The sequence below is a fragment of the Pelobates fuscus genome, chromosome 5 (assembly GCF_036172605.1).
Source record: "Pelobates fuscus isolate aPelFus1 chromosome 5, aPelFus1.pri, whole genome shotgun sequence".
NCBI lineage: Eukaryota > Metazoa > Chordata > Amphibia > Anura > Pelobatidae > Pelobates > Pelobates fuscus.
The window spans coordinates 380,678,866-380,695,176 of NC_086321.1; the positions used below are offsets into that span (position 1 = coordinate 380,678,866).

At 44.5% G+C, this 16,311-nt stretch overlaps 1 protein-coding gene across 6 annotated transcripts in view; it reads right to left on the reverse strand.

The window, feature by feature from the left end:
* Positions 1 to 16,311, reverse strand: part of BAIAP2 (BAR/IMD domain containing adaptor protein 2) — a 141,016-nt gene that overhangs the window by 21,051 nt on the left and 103,654 nt on the right. For 4 of the 6 annotated variants that reach the window (XM_063456318.1, XM_063456323.1, XM_063456322.1 and 1 more), the window contains exons 7-13: positions 10,052 to 10,204; positions 6,145 to 6,384; positions 5,861 to 6,059; positions 5,246 to 5,447; positions 4,740 to 4,814; positions 4,025 to 4,190; positions 930 to 967 (exon numbers count right to left, since the gene is read on the reverse strand). In XM_063456318.1, coding sequence (XP_063312388.1) covers positions 930 to 967; positions 4,025 to 4,190; positions 4,740 to 4,814; positions 5,246 to 5,447; positions 5,861 to 6,059; positions 6,145 to 6,384; positions 10,052 to 10,204 — 1,073 coding nt within the window. The remainder of the gene's footprint in view (positions 1 to 929; positions 968 to 4,024; positions 4,191 to 4,739; positions 4,815 to 5,245; positions 5,448 to 5,860; positions 6,060 to 6,144; positions 6,385 to 10,051; positions 10,205 to 16,311) is intronic. The other 2 variants (XM_063456319.1, XM_063456321.1) reach the window with 1 other exon arrangement.

The following is a 16,311-nucleotide window of genomic DNA, read 5'->3' on the forward strand; positions in this document are numbered from 1 at the left end:
AACAAACACCTTTATTACCCTCTTATTGTGAATGGGTCTCCATTGCACTGGGGAAGGCAGTGATGCTTCAATAAATAGTGTATCATGACTAGTTGCCAGAGATGTTCAAACTGTAGGGCCCAATTTTGGGTTCTGACCTAGTGTAGAGCTATATTATTTAAGTGGCCAAATTAACGAATGAGAGTTGTGAACCAGTTTACGGTTTGCATGGCCGTCATAGTAAGATATATCCCAGGAGTGTGGAGTGGGTCCATTATCGATTTACTGTGTTCTGTAGGTCCGTTATCGATCTATTGTGTTCTGTAAACTGACGAAGGGCGTTGTGGTAAGTACACAGCTGGGATGCCAGATTCACTATGGTTACCAGGATACAAATCACTGTGTGTCTGGCTGCATGGAACTATATACAATTCAAATGGTGCAAGAGAGAAGTCACATAGTGAATATGGATAGAATCCTGATCTGACGGCCTTGGGTTAATGAACTAATCTCCAGCAGGATACGAATTCTACATACTGTGGGCAGCAATAGAGTTGGAGAAAAGAAAGATACTATTCTATAAAGCTGGAACCCATCGAATAGTACAGAGATGGGAAAAAGGACCGGCTAAGAGAAACAAACTGGAATAAATGCGCCAATAGGATTGAAAAACGGTGGGATGAAAGAATCACCTCTGCTTTACTACAAAAAAAAAAAAAACCTTTAAACTGGCCTTATTTCACTAGAGTAATAACCTCATAATCCATGGAGAGAACCCCACCTAATGCGATCGGTTCCTTACCCTGAAATTAAGGGATACTGCAGGTGATGTGAAGGCACAAAAACGATACCAATTATAAAAAAAAAAAACACAATATATAGTGGATGGGCATAACAAATACATACACACGTAAATAATTACAAAAACTGAGCGTGGAAGATTGTCTTACCTGTTTGCTGAACGTGATGCTCCGTAATCTTCTAAACCCTGTGAGTAAGATTATGAATTAAAAAAAAATAAATAAAAAAAAAGTAAAAATGGGAAAACTATACGTTAAGTGCAATTAATGATAAAGTGAACCAAATCAGCATTTTTTTACTTTGCGAAGCAGAGCAGTACAGATGTTCCAGGACTTGGGCAGTGCTATGAGAGGAGGATTACTAATTCAGCGGGGTAATCAGCCAATTAACAGTTAAATAATGTGTCACCATGTGATATTCATTGGGTCATTATTTAAGTAAGCCCGAGGGCCGGCTAGTGGCAGGAATGCACTAGTAGCAGCCAGGACAAGGTTAATAGAGGAAGCGTGGATTGAACCATTTTTGTGGTAGCATTAAAAAGCAGAGGACTAAGGAAACACGGTGGGGTTTATTCACTAAACAGTGAGTTGCGGTAGGATTGATGGATAATAAGTAAGCTTTAAATTTACAAACTTGCTATTTAAGGAATAAACCCGTATGTCCATACTATCCACTCTGATGTAGCAAGCGTCCGCAGATCCACGGGTGGGGAGAGAGGCAATGATGCTTTATCATTGTCATCAGGATAGCAGAAACAGACTAGGATTGCATTTACAGAAGGACTCCCACCAGAAAGCACACACAAGGATTTTATACCAGATTCTAAACTCTATATTTCTCCTATCTACATGGTGCTTTACATCTTTAAACCTATAGCTGGAAGTGAGTGCAGCTCAGTGCAACAGAAACAGACTGATTTGTAGACAGCATTTACAGGGTTAATTAAACCAGTGGGAATTCCACGTGAATTTCAAATTTAAATCCAGAGTAGTCACACTGAAATCATAGCTGACTCCAAGAAGTTTTTCATTTTAAGCAGTTTATCTCACTGAAGTGCTTAATAAGTGAAGAGTATGTCTTTTTCATTTTACAAAAAGCGCAGATTCCAAAAGAAATTGGCACTTTTATAAATTAACCTGGTTACACCCTCCTGGCTGTCAGACACCCGGTCCTGTTACTTCCTGGTTTGTTTAGCTCAGTGGAGATAAACTCAAGAGGCCCAGAGCACCTGCCTTGCAAAGACTTCTCATTGAGCTGCATTGGGAGTCTGTGATTGGACAGACACAGAAAGTCTGGGCGGGGTTAGAAGGGGAGGGCTTGCAAAACCTGCAGCTGTTGTGAGCAGTCTATAGATATTCCCTCAATAGAAAAATGGCTTCCTGCCTACCAGCATAGATCACATTCTGCTGCTGGTTAATGACACCATGAGGTATGTGGCTGCAAGGATTTCTGGTGAAAGTTCTTTGTAAGAATAAGATATCTTCTATCACGACTCGGCTCACTATTTGACTCAGCTTTGGCAGCAGTTTGATTGACATCCAGTATAGAGAGTTTGTCTCTCTCCAACGCATGTTGCGGTGATGATGCACTGAGCAATACAATCTAGATGTTAACCAGAGAGGCCATAAAGCCATATTCCAATCAAACAGTGAGACAAAGGATTAGTCATAGAAGGAGCCACACAGATTAACCAACTTACGGGTGTTGACCTTTTATATAGTCTATAGTGTCCAACTGACTGTGGGAACAGAACTCTGGCACTCTTGTGTATCGAATACCCATAGGGCTTAGAATAACCCTACACATGACATACAGTATGTAGGATGTTGAGAATGGGGAGGGAAAAAACACACAAACAAAAAACACAATGAGCTGCATTAATCCTCAATGACATATTACAGCAAGATCCCCGAGGGCCAAGGAATAACAAATACAATTTTATTAGTTGTGGATTATAGGATAAAATGTGGCCTGGCTGTGACTTATGATATTTAGCACTAACATAGCTGAGGGACGGGGTGTTATACATACCATGCCGTGTCATTGGAGTTTAATATTTACTGGTAAGGGATCATTAGGCACTAGACAGGGGCGAAGAGAAGTAGCACTGCATTGATTATGTTACAAGACTCATTTATAGGCCGGTTTGGGGAAAACACTGCCGCCACCCCACCATGATTCGCTGTTGGCTATACCCGTGTTTGCTTTGATATTGGAGAACAGTCAATGGGTATCACAGTAAGACGAGAACAGGGCTAATTCACACAGGTTGTCATACTCCTCCAGCACATTCTACATTGTTGCATGCCTCTCAATAGGCCAAGGAAGCTGCCGATATTTCAAACTGTTAAATATTGTTCATGAATGCAGCAAATGTCACTGAAGGAATATAATAGATAAAAGCTAAATCTGAAATCCCCTTAAAAAACATGGAACAAACAATATAATCTATTTGCAATATCCCACTGATGGCTGACCTCTGTTCTCAGGATTCTCAGCAACCCAATAAATGTAGCTCAGAACAAGGGAGTTTATTCACGAAATGCTAAATTGTAGTAAATGAAAAGGAAAATGGCAAATTTTCTCTATCATCACATGGCCTAGATTTTACCATTTGTTTTCAATCCATTACAATTCGGTATTTCGTGAATTAACTCCAAGTTATCAAATGCTATGTTTATATCCAGCTTAAGAGCATTCCTGATAAAATGTCTGCACTTTAAGGAACCTCAAACAATAACCATGCCAAGAAAAATGAATATATGATCCCTTAACCAGGGAGATGTGGTGCGTGGGTAAATAGATGCTCCATACACCCTCCCAATCAAGTACTCGGAGCTGGCAATATTGAACAACCACACCCATAGGTGTTCATTATGTTACTATAGAATAGAAATGTAAGGGTGTAGTTGTTCTGAGCATTCATCGTTTTAAGGAGGAAAAAAAAAAAAAACAACAAACAAAACAACAAAAAAACATTCAAAACACCGTTATTTACTAAAATCTAAAACAAGAATTTAAGGATAATTTAAAGTGAATTTCAAATTTAAGGCTAGAGTAGCTAATTTTTTTTACCTTAATGGGGCATGCAAACCACATTTCTGCCGCACAATGAGACCTACAGCATGCCTTTAAATCTGAAATTCTGTTTGCATTTTAAATTTAGTAAATGATTCTGTTAGAGGGACCACTGACCAGAGATTACGACATTATCTGGATCTTCATAGAATTCTCTTATCTCTACCTGTGAGAAAGCTGGAGCAGCCACGCTGTAAGGTCTGGGCTTGAAGGAGCCAACTGGTTGTGGAGGGAAGCCGCGGGCAGCCATGTTGTAGTCTGGAGGAGGCATGGATAGGTCATCCTTGTCCAATAGATTCCCAGTGCTGCTGCTCTTCCCTGGTTGTAAACTGCAGAAAGACAAATAATGAAACACACCATAGTACACTCTAACCCAGTAACAATATGTAAAGGTCATGATATAAGACTGCTTTAAAAACTTACGAGGTTGAAAGGATTTTATATAAATGCGTACAACGGATACTTTTTCAGCTAAGCTATAGTGAGTGTAGGGGTGGTTATCTTAGAATACCAAGACTGTCTTAAACCATGGATCCCAACAGTTAATCATAACATGGGATTTTCATCCACGAAGTCCAGAGAAGATGAAGTGCAAGGCTTGGACCAAGCAATGATGCTAAATGCACATGATGGTTAAATCTTTCATTGTCGTTTAAAATAATAAATGTGTATATATACTAAAACACTAAGATGTATTTGGAAATCAGTAAAAGGCTTAATGTACCTTTCCTGGTGAAATATTTTGATATTACGTCAGTCAGCATATTTCAATGAATGTTTTACAGTAGGTTTGTAAGCCATGCCGAGAACCATACACAAGCTTTGTAGGACATGTACCCTGCAGATGTCCTAGTTCTAGCCATGTAACCATTTCTGCTTACCTCATCTGTGAGCGGCCCCCAGCATCTCCACCACGTTCTAACACCCGCGTGTAGGAAAACGGGAACCATCCCCTCCTGTAAAGAAATATTAAATACCAAATCAGCATGGCCAGCCACATCTCCTCTCCCTAGGGTTCAAAATTACTGTCACAGATTGTACTTGTGAACATTTTCACCAGTGTTCTTGTACTTTATTTACCGACATATTACAAACACATTTCTAATAAATAAATGAGCATAAAAAAGCCATCTGTCTGATAAGATAATATGATGGTGCCAGCGCAGACTGCTAGCTCTGCAGGGAGGAATTAGTTTATTTGTTCTTCTATATAGAAAACTAAAGTGTAAGAACATGTGTTAAAAGATTCAAAATGATAGCTTTGTCAGTGCAGTGCAGTGTGCCATAACACAGTTTCCTAAAACGATGGACAATTGACAAAAACTGAGACCAAGAAAGGATCAGTAGAAAGGAAGGAGCTAAGCCTCTAAAAATGTGCGCAACTTACAGTTTTGTCTTTTCACTCTCTCCATAATGCCATCCATCTCTGGCCTCCGGAACAAGCAAGGTGATAAAGTCTCCATCTTTGAAGCTCAACAAAGTAGTGTTGTCACCAGCAGCATGGGAGAAGATCGCTTGGACTCGCGTCCTGCCATTCCTCTCTAGTCCGGCTGCCATGGAGCTGGAGCGAGGCAGTGTCTTGTTCTCTGCTATACAATAGAAAAAAAAGAAAAGAAAAAAAAAACACACACATAAGAATCAAAAAAGCATAGGAAGGAAAGATTGTGTAAAAAGGACAACATATCTTATTTATACCAGATAGTTGTTGGATGGAGCAATGTCTAAAGAAATCCATGTGAAAGAAACTCTCCATTGCCCAATTATTGACAAAGTAAGAAAACCATTGAAAACCATTTTCCGTTTATGGTAAGCCAGTATATACTAGGTTGAGACTTACAAAATTCTCTGCCAAACTTACACTGACAGAGGGTTATGGGAGTTTATGTTTACCAGAAGCTGGAGGGCTGCATTTGGAGAAGCAGGCTGTTAATCTTCCATCCAAGCACAGCATTTCCCTAAATAAATTCACAAAGGTCCATAAATATATCTTATATCGGCTTACCAACGGTGTAGCTGTTCTTGGGTGGGACACTCTTACGGGCAGGAAGGGTGTTGGAATAGGAATCACTGATTTGCTTGTGTGGCTGTGATGGTGATACTTTGGGCTGAATCGGTTTCATATCTCCCCAGTGCTCATAACTGTTGCTAGGTGGCCCGGACACTCCATTCATTATAGGGGTACCTTCCTGAGCAGACATTCGCTGTGAGGATGAACAAGAGTACTCAACACCAAATCTGCTGACAGAAAATTAGTATAGCACACAACATTGTACAATTTATACTTACACCAACAAATGGAGCCAGTTCGGGGGGTACAGGCAGAGGCTTGGCACCTGGTATTGGGTCAGAAATAGACAGACTGGATTTTGACGTGGTCAGAGGACCAGAAAGAGGTCCAGACATGATGGTACCGTTGCTGCCTAAAGCCATCTGCTGCATAATTTGAAGGGCTCGCTCTGGGATTTTGTTGGGATCCGCGCATGACTGTTGCCATGACGGGATCTTCTGGTTGAGAATATCTTTGCCCTGAGGGTAATGAACCATAAAAAATTGAATTACTGCATTTTTTCATTAGCCTTCCACACTCTAAAGACAGTTTTCTGATCTCCATGGCTGGCCATCTGACATAACACGTCAGAATAACAATGTAACATTTAGGGATCGACAGATATTAATTTTTTTTAGAGCAGATACCGATAATCTGAACTTTCAGGCCGATAGCTTACTGATATTCTGTACATTTACCGTATTTATTTTTTTGCTATTTTTTTTTTTTTTTATTAAGTGGTGAATGCACAAAATATAAATGCCAGTCGGATTTATTTTATGTTTTCAAGAATATTTATATATGTGTGTGTGTGTGTGTGTGTGTGTAGTGGATGCAGTGAGAGTATTTGATTAGTATATGCAGTGTGTGTTGTTGTTGTATTGGATGCAGTGTGGGTAGTGGATTCAGTGTGTATTTGTGTAGTGGATGCAGTGTGTTTGTGTCAATGTGTGTGGTAGGAACCCCCCTTACCTGTCTTAGTGCCCCCCTAATTCCCCTTTATGTTCCTCTCCCTTCTCTTTTAGTGCCCCCTCACCCCAGTGTTCCTTTTCCCTTCCCTCCCCTGTACCTTAGTGTCCTCCCTTAATGTCCCCCCACCCCCCTGTACATAGTGTTCCTTTCTACCCCGCCTCCCCATAGTGTTCCTTACCACCCATGTCCCATAGGGTCCCACCCCGTCCCTGAGTGCCCCTCTCTCTCTCTCTCCCCTCCTTGGTCCCAGTGTGCATCTCCCCTCCTTGGTTCCTGCTCGCCGGTGTGTCTCCTGGTAGAGTGGCCGAGCTGAGCAGTGTGCACCACAGTACAGGTGATTCAGCGGGCCGGACTGACAGAAAGTGCTTTCTCAGTGAGCACTTCCTTTCAGTCCGGCAGGGTACAGGAAACCTAAGTTCCTGTACCACGGTGCGCACTGCTCCGCAACACTACACAGAGTGCCAGGCACTGTGTGCCCACCTCCTGCCGGTCACTCCAATCTAGCCCTCTCCCTCCCCCCCGGCCGGTGCGCCCTAAGGCAGATGCTTGTGCCTCCTTTTGATACACCGGCCCACCCATTCATTGATATTGCTGGGGATTATCAGCTGATCTTAAAAAAAATAAAACATTTTAAATACATATTTTAAATTTAAAAAACAAAACAAAAAAAACGAATATCCGACTATATCGGCAAAACCAATAATCGGTCGATCCCTAGTAACATTAGCCTGTGAAAGAACGGTCAGTTATAAAAAAATAACATAAAAAAAACACAAACACACACACACACACACACACAAAAAAAAATAATAATAAAAAATAATACATATTTATATTCTCACCCCTCTGGGTGGTATTTGTGTATCCATCCTTCTAGGGACCCCTAGCAGAGGCCTAGGAGTCTAAGGGTTCTGTGCAGTATCTTAGCTGTTCCTAGAACTCACAGATGTCCCACCTGGAATCTGCTGAAACCACTCTCCCAACTTAGGGGACTACTACTGCCTTCATGTTTCACAGCATTTCCAGCACATCCTCTTTGGCATTTGTCCACCTTCTCATGTTCCTTCTTTGTAAAGTTACGTCACTAAAGTATTGCCACATCCACCAGCACTGCAGTCTTACGTTCCTGGTCTACCATTTCAGGTTGGTTGTCCACTACTTGCATGTCTGTCTGGATCTGAAAGTCCCAACGGGACTTAGCCCTGTGATTCTCAACTACCCTTGGTGGTACCTCCGATCTTGCCAGATCCAGCCCATATTCTGTACAGATATTTTAGTGCACAATCCCAGCAACATGGCTGTGTCTCTCAGTGTATGCTATCCTTGCCACTATTTTGCACCTGGATCCTATGTGCTGGATTGTCTCAGAGGCTCTTTGCACAGTCTGCACCTTGGGTTCTGTCTGATGTGGTAGACCCCTGATTCTACCGGAGTGCCTTTTCCTGTGTCTCAATGCAGTCTTTTAATCATGCCTTTTCCAACCACTGGAAGGTTTTGTAATGTGAGGCATATTTACGATCTGCTGGTGGTACACCCAAGGGAGCGGTTGTCTTGCCATGAAACCTACTCCTTTTCTACATCCTTTGTTGCCTTAGGCATTCCCTTAGAAGTTCATTTAGGACTGCGGCCTTGACACTCATCAGGCCCCAACCTCCTATCTTTCAGCTGGTGTACAATCTCTGGCTGCTGGAATTCTCCATTCATAGCGAGTAGTTTCCGGGTTTTTACATCCATGGTGAGCAGCTCTCTTGGTCAGGTTATTATTCCAGCTGGGTACCTGAAGACTGATAGGACATATAGTTGATGGCTTGGATCTCGTTCTTGCCAGGACCTGTCTGACTCTTTGAAGGTACTTGGATGTTGCCATCCTCCTTGTCACTTACTCATGGTTGCCATGTGTTAGTGGTCCCCCAGATACTTGTAGCCATTTTCTACATTTCCTATTGGACCTTCTGGTACTTGAACTACTTCTGTCCTGATCATCTTCCCTCTTTTTGCGATCATCTGCCAACACTCATCAAGCCTGAATAACATTCCACTGACCTTGCTGTATGCGGACCAGTGGGTCAATGTCGCTCTCACTCTTGGCATACAGCTTGATGTAGTCCATATAGAGTACTACACACACACAAAATAGTAACATTCCAGAATTCCATGTACTGGTTTATAGTTCAGTATTGTTGACTTTGTGCAAGTCTATGCCTCCATTTCAAACCAGTTCTCTAGAAACACCAAGAATTCAGAGTTTATCAATAGATGTATTGGAGAGGAACTGATAACGGTTAAATCCTGGGCTGCCGTTGGGTGGTCGGTATGGTTTTAACACCTCTGCTATGGATCACTATATTTTGAAGGTGACCCTGAACTGTGCATTAGAATTCCATATTAAGAATGATAAAAAAAAATAGAGTGTGGCACTACCCTGTTTACAGAACTGTCTTTTATTCAGTATTACTAGTCCGTTCATAAAGCTTTATACAGGCAGGTAGCTATTGTGGAGAAACACAGCTTACCACTAGGTGTCAGTAAAGGTCTCTGTAGAGAGATTTCTTCTTTGGCAACTGTGAGGGGCTTTTCTCTCCCCCCTCCTTCCAGCCAAGTGGTACTGCATCTCGCTGAGTAAGAAGCATGTGGGCAGAACAAACTGTGTGTGTGGGAGTTGGGAACAAGGCTTTCATTTTCAATTGCTCCCCCCATTCTCCCTCCCGCCTCCTCCTTTTCTAAGGAATAGGTGGGCTGTAAGCGCTGGAAGCCTCTTGCACAGCTTTGAACAAACCGAGAGATCAGACCAGGAGAGGCAGATTTCCCAGCACTGTCTACAAACACACATTTAGGTCTTGCTCCTTCCTGGAGACAGTAAATACCCCTTCTTTTAAACAATGTTTTGAAAGGTGATATAGGAGCAGCCTCTAAAAATGACACGAATAGGAAGACAAGTCAGTTCTGATCTGTTTCTACCTTGCTCGACAGCATAATCTGGAACTCGTGGCTTTAAATTACAGACTGGGCAATATTATTCTCTACAGCACAGAAACAAAGCTATGAAGCAAATAATTGAAAGCATGGGGGAAGTAACAGTTATACGTTTGGACATATCCGATTAGCTCAATAAAAGAGGGATTGCTGCTGATAACACCAAATAATTGGCAAACCCCAAGTCATGGATTTCCGTACCTTGTTGTGGTAGGCAATGGAGTTCTTTGCTACGGCGCACTGTTTCTCTACCAGGAAACAGTATCTCCGCCTCTCTTCGGTCAGCGCGGTTTTGTACCCATCAGAGACAAAGCTCTCCAGCTCACTTTGCTTGTTACTGATTGCTTCAATATACTGAGGATGCAAAGAGAAACACGAGGTTACCCAAGACAGGATAATGGCTTTAAACATTCAGTACATTCAAAATAAACAATTTCTAAGTGCCTTGTTCCCAAATATCTAATTCTTCAGAATTTCTAAAGACTTTTTATACAAATTTGTGTCTTGCCATAACCCCCATAGATGGTAAATCAGTAGCTAAAATGCAATGGGGTTAAGGCAGGAGACAAAGCCTTTCCAAAGCCAATAATAATTATACAAATGGCATTTTTAATCTTACAATGGAGGTGCAGTTTTTAACCTACAAAAAATTAATAAAAGCTTTCCACAGTCACTTTTTTTACTTTAAAGGCCCACTATAGGCACCCAAACCACTTCAGCTCAGAAGAAGTGGTCTGGGTGTCATGTCCCCTAGTTTTAACCCTGCAGCTGTAAACATAGCAGTTTCAGATAAAACTGCAGACAGCCACTAGAGGCCGCTTCTGCAATCCTCAATGCGGAAAATCGCATTGAGGACACTCTTACATCCATAGGAAAGCATTGAGTAATGCTTTCCTATGGGTGGTTTGAATGCGCGTGCGTGGACTGCGGAGCGGACTTCAGCAGGAGAGGAGAGGTCACCAGCGACGAGTGTTTTCGTATCTTAGAAATCTAACTAAAAAAAGGTTTTTATTTTCCATTGATGCTGCTGGTTACCATTATAATGTAAGGGGAGGGGGAGATTCTAATACAGGGCTGGATAAAGCTGCAGATATCCCAGGTGGCAGTCTCCCACGATCCCGCAACCAGGCGGCCATCTCCCATGATCCAGCTGCCAGGCAGCCATCTCCCATGATCCAGCTGCCAGGCAGCCATCTCCCATGATCCAACTGCCAGGCAGCCATCTCCCATGATCCAGCTGCCAGGCAGCCATCTCCCATGATCCAGCTGCCAGGCGGCCATCTCCCATGATCCAGCTGCCAGGCGGCCATCTCCCATGATCCAGCTGCCAGGCGGCCATCTCCCATGATCCAGCTGCCAGGCGGCCATCTCCCATGATCCAGCTGCCAGGCGGCCATCTCCCATGATCCAGCTGCCAGGCGGCCATCTCCCATGATCCAGCTGCCAGGCAGCCATCTCCCATGATCCCCCTGCCAGGCAGCCATCTCCCATGATCCCCCTGCCAGGCGGCCATCTCCCATGATCCCCCTGCCAGGCGGCCATCTCCCATGATCCCCCTGCCAGGCGGCCATCTCCCATGATCCCCCTGCCAGGCGGCCATCTCCCATGATCCCCCTGCCAGGCGGCCATCTCCCATGATCCCCCTGCCAGGCGGCCATCTCCCATGATCCCCCTACCAGGCGGCCATCTCCCATGATCCCCCTACCAGGCGGCCATCTCCCATGATCCCCCTACCAGGCGGCCATCTCCCATGATCCCCCTACCAGGCGGCCATCTCCCATGATCCCCCTACCAGGCGTCCATCTCCCATGATCCCCCTACCAGGCGGCCATCTCCCATGATCCCCCTACCAGGCGTCCATCTCCCATGATCCCCCTACCAGGCGGCCATCTCCCATGATCCCCCTACCAGGCGGCCATCTCCCATGATCCCCCTACCAGGCGGCCATCTCCCATGATCCCCCTACCAGGCGGCCATCTCCCATGATCCCCCTACCAGGCGGCCATCTCCCATGATCCCCCTACCAGGCGGCCATCTCCCATGATCCCCCTACCAGGCGGCCATCTCCCATGATCCCCCTACCAGGCGGCCATCTCCCATGATCCCCCTACCAGGCGGCCATCTCCCATGATCCCCCTACCAGGCGGCCATCTCCCATGATCCCCCTACCAGGCGGCCATCTCCCATGATCCCCCTACCAGGCGGCCATCTCCCATGATCCCCCTACCAGGCGGCCATCTCCCATGATCCCCCTACCAGGCGGCCATCTCCCATGATCCCCCTACCAGGCGGCCATCTCCCATGATCCCCCTACCAGGCGGCCATCTCCCATGATCCCGCTACAGTATTGAGAGCTTGAAAATGAGACCACTTCTGTGCTGCTCCAGACAGCCAATCCATCAGGAGATCTATGTGCCGGGATCCAGGCTCTGTCTGACAATGTGCATAGACAAACACACACGGAGATCCAGCAAGATCCATGGGCTCCGGGACACATGCACGTAAACATCAAACACACTTTTCCCTGGTCACATCAGATGCCATGTAAGCAAAGTAGGACATTACGAGGAAAGTACCATTTCAGATGGTTTTTGTGGATGTGAAATACAAAGCGTGTGGGTGGACAGACAGGCTAGCTCAACAGCAATAAACAAAAATGGGAGAAGTAGTCTCCACAGGGCACACGGGGCTAGCTTCTGCTCTCAGTGTACATGAAATCATTATATTGGGAAAGAAATTGCTGATACTATGAGGGCAAATCTCAAATATAGAGACATTCAATCATTCAGTATGTTAATGCATCAATTGCCAAATGTGTTCAATTTATACATTGCAGGGTACACACAGCCTACTGAGGTCAATGAAATGAGAATCATGGAGTTGGGTAATTATTCCTATGCTTGAAAGCAGCTTTATTAGAATGCCTTTTGTTAGTAGGACTGGTGTATAACATTTTGCAGAGTGTTTTGTTTTGTCCAACAATCTTAAATTAAAAAAAAAAAAAAAAAACGTAACAGCGCTACCCATCTCCAACCTCCTAAATAACGGGGCTACCCGTCTCCATCCCCCTAAATAACGGCGCTACCCGTCTCCATCCTCCTAAATAACGGCGCTACCCGTCTCCAACCTCCTAAATAACGGGGCTACCCATCTCCAACCTCCTAAATAACGGCGCTACCCGTCTCCATCCCCCTAAATAACAGCGCTACCCGTCTCCATCCTCCTAAATAACGGCGCTACCCGTCTCCAACCTCCTAAATAACGGGGCTACCCGTCTCCATCCCCCTAAATAACGGCGCTACCCGTCTCCATCCCCCTAAATAACAGCGCTACCCGTCTCCATCCCCCTAAATAACGGCGCTACCCGTCTCCATCCCCCTAAATAACGGCGCTACCCGTCTCCATCCTCCTAAATAACAGCGCTACCCGTCTCCATCCCCCTAAATAACGGTGCTACCAGTCTCCATCCTCCTAAATAACGCCGCTACCCGTCTCCAACCTCCTAAATAACGGCGCTACCCGTCTCCATCCTCCTAAATAACGGCGCTACCCGTCTCCATCCTCCTAAATAACAGCGCTACCAGTCTCCATCCTCCTAAATAACGCCGCTACCCGTCTCCAACCTCCTAAATAACGGCGCTACCCGTCTCCATCCTCCTAAATAACAGCGCTACCCGTCTCCATCCTCCTAAATAACGGCGCTACCCGTCTCCATCCTCCTAAATAACGGCGCTACCCGTCTCCATCCTCCTAAATAACGCCGCTACCCGTCTCCATCCTCCTAAATAACGCCGCTACCCGTCTCCATCCCCCTAAATAACGGCGCTACCAGTCTCCATCCCCCTAAATAACGGCGCTACCCGTCTCCATCCTCCTAAATAACGGCGCTACCCGTCTCCATCCTCCTAAATAACGGCGCTACCCGTCTCCATCCTCCTAAATAACGGCGCTACCCGTCTCCATCCTCCTAAATAACGGCGCTACCCGTCTCCAACCTCCTAAATAACGGCGCTACCCGTCTCCATCCCCCTAAATAACGGCGCTACCCGTCTCCATCCTCCTAAATAACAGCGCTACCAGTCTCCATCCTCCTAAATAACGCCGCTACCCGTCTCCATCCTCCTAACGGTGCTACCAGTCTCCATCCTCCTAAATAACGCCGCTACCCGTCTCCAACCTCCTAAATAACGGCGCTACCCGTCTCCATCCTCCTAAATAACGGCGCTACCCGTCTCCATCCTCCTAAATAACGGCGCTACCCGTCTCCATCCTCCTAAATAACGCCGCTACCCGTCTCCATCCCCCTAAATAACGGCGCTACCAGTCTCCATCCCCCTAAATAACGGCGCTACCCGTCTCCATCCTCCTAAATAACGGCGCTACCCGTCTCCATCCTCCTAAATAACGGCGCTACCCGTCTCCATCCTCCTAAATAACGGCGCTACCCGTCTCCATCCCCCTAAATAACGGCGCTACCCGTCTCCATCCCCCTAAATAATGGCGCTACCCGTCTCCATCCTCCTAAATAATGGCGCTACCCGTCTCCATCCTCCTAAATAATGGCGCTACCCGTCTCCATCCTCCTAAATAATGGCGCTACCCATCTCCATCCTCCTAAATAATGGTGCTGCCCGTCTCCATCCTCCTACCCTTTTATTTTCATTATATTTCAGGTTTTGTTTTCACCTATTTTAATTTTTTGCAGTAACTTTACCGCTGCTGCTGGCATTCTATAGCGTTGCTATGGTTTGCAGACGTATTCAGTACTTTATTTCAATCCTTTTATATAGAACTTATAAATCATGAATCTTATTTTTTTATACTCCCTTTAAATTAATAAAATAACAGATGTTAAATATGATCCAATTAACTGTCTATACGTTTATATTCCATAGAAGACCGAAATGATTGATTGTTTGGTTAGCTTCTAGAATGCTGGCAATGAATCTGGATAGAATTCTGGGTCCAATACCGGAGGTTGTCAGGGCTCGATACGATCGTTCGGGTCACTTTTTCATTGCAGGAAGTAGGTGTTAATATTAATCCCTACTGTAATCAGGAATAGAATATTCCCCTTTGTTCCCAGATAATGACATCATTGCTTTGTGAATGGATCACCCCCATTGCAGGATCTTCAGTTTGAGTAAGTGAGCATTACTGTGCCAGCCTAGAAACAAGTTCATTAAACCATCTTATCATAAAATAAGCGCAGAGATGTTTTCCTGCAATGTCCCTGGGGTGAATAAAATAGAATAGAATAGAAATAAAAAAAAATTCACTGGGGAAAAAAGGAGCAAAAACTAATTAGATACCATTGCTTTCTGCCACTATGGTCTATGGAAGCCGGGACTTAAACTCTGGCAGATTTTTCATTCGGGTAATTATTATTATCATCCTTGGATGTGGTTATTCCCCACCCTCAAAGATTTCTTCTACACAAACTGAGTGAGGATTCAACAAAACTAGGCTGCGGAAGCCAATTTGCCTGACAATGCATCAGTAAATCGGACACATTAATTTGCTCTCAAAAATATACATGGACAACATGCGGTTTTAAGCATTTTGGACTAAATTCTGAACTTTTTTTGTTTTTTTTATTCAGTCACTGAACCCCTATATATCCAAAGCATTAGTTGGAAAAAGCCACTGACAGTCTTTCTTTTAGAGGGCGTTTATAGAAAATGTAAAATCACAAGTCAGGCAGACACCCATCGCCACCGTTAAACCTTATAACGATCTATAATAATAAATGGCGTAGTTCCAGTTACACGGCTTCGAGAAGTTCAGTCCGCCATTAACAACTGCTGCTACCATTCCAAATCCAGTTTATTAAACAGTTAGCAAAGCTGCAATGTGTCACTGGATAGGAATGGTTTCTCCTAATGTCCCTCTTTTCTAGGGGCTCCGTGTTGTTGGTGTGTGAGTGTATAACAGAGCTCCACTGCAATAATACTACAGGTAATGTGTCTTTAAACTACAATAAATGTGTTTAGAAATCAGTCATAAATTCATGATTGTTCTTCTAAATTACATTTTAGTTACATCATTTGTTTTTAGTCATGCGTCCATCAAGTGCAGCCTCTCTTTTTGCTGTTGATCCAAAAGAAAACAAACCCCAGTTTGAAGTACTTTCTAATTCTGCAACAAACTAGGGGAAAAGGAAAAGAAAAGAAAAATCTCAACCCCTGAATGGATCCCCGGACCAAGATGCTATTACACCACATGTTAAAGTTGATATATATGGATGTTACGGTTTTGCAAGTATTAATCCAGTTGCTGTTTAAATATCTGTACAGACTCGGATGAAATCAACTCTTCAGCCTTGGGAACATTCTGTAGACTATGGGAGCCATGGGATGAGAGTCCGCTGAGCGCCTAGGGCATGCGGCGGGACTTCTGGATTCCTGAGGACTGGCCGGGGGGCTCGCGTCCTCCTCCTTCCCTCCCCCGCGGGTTTCTCC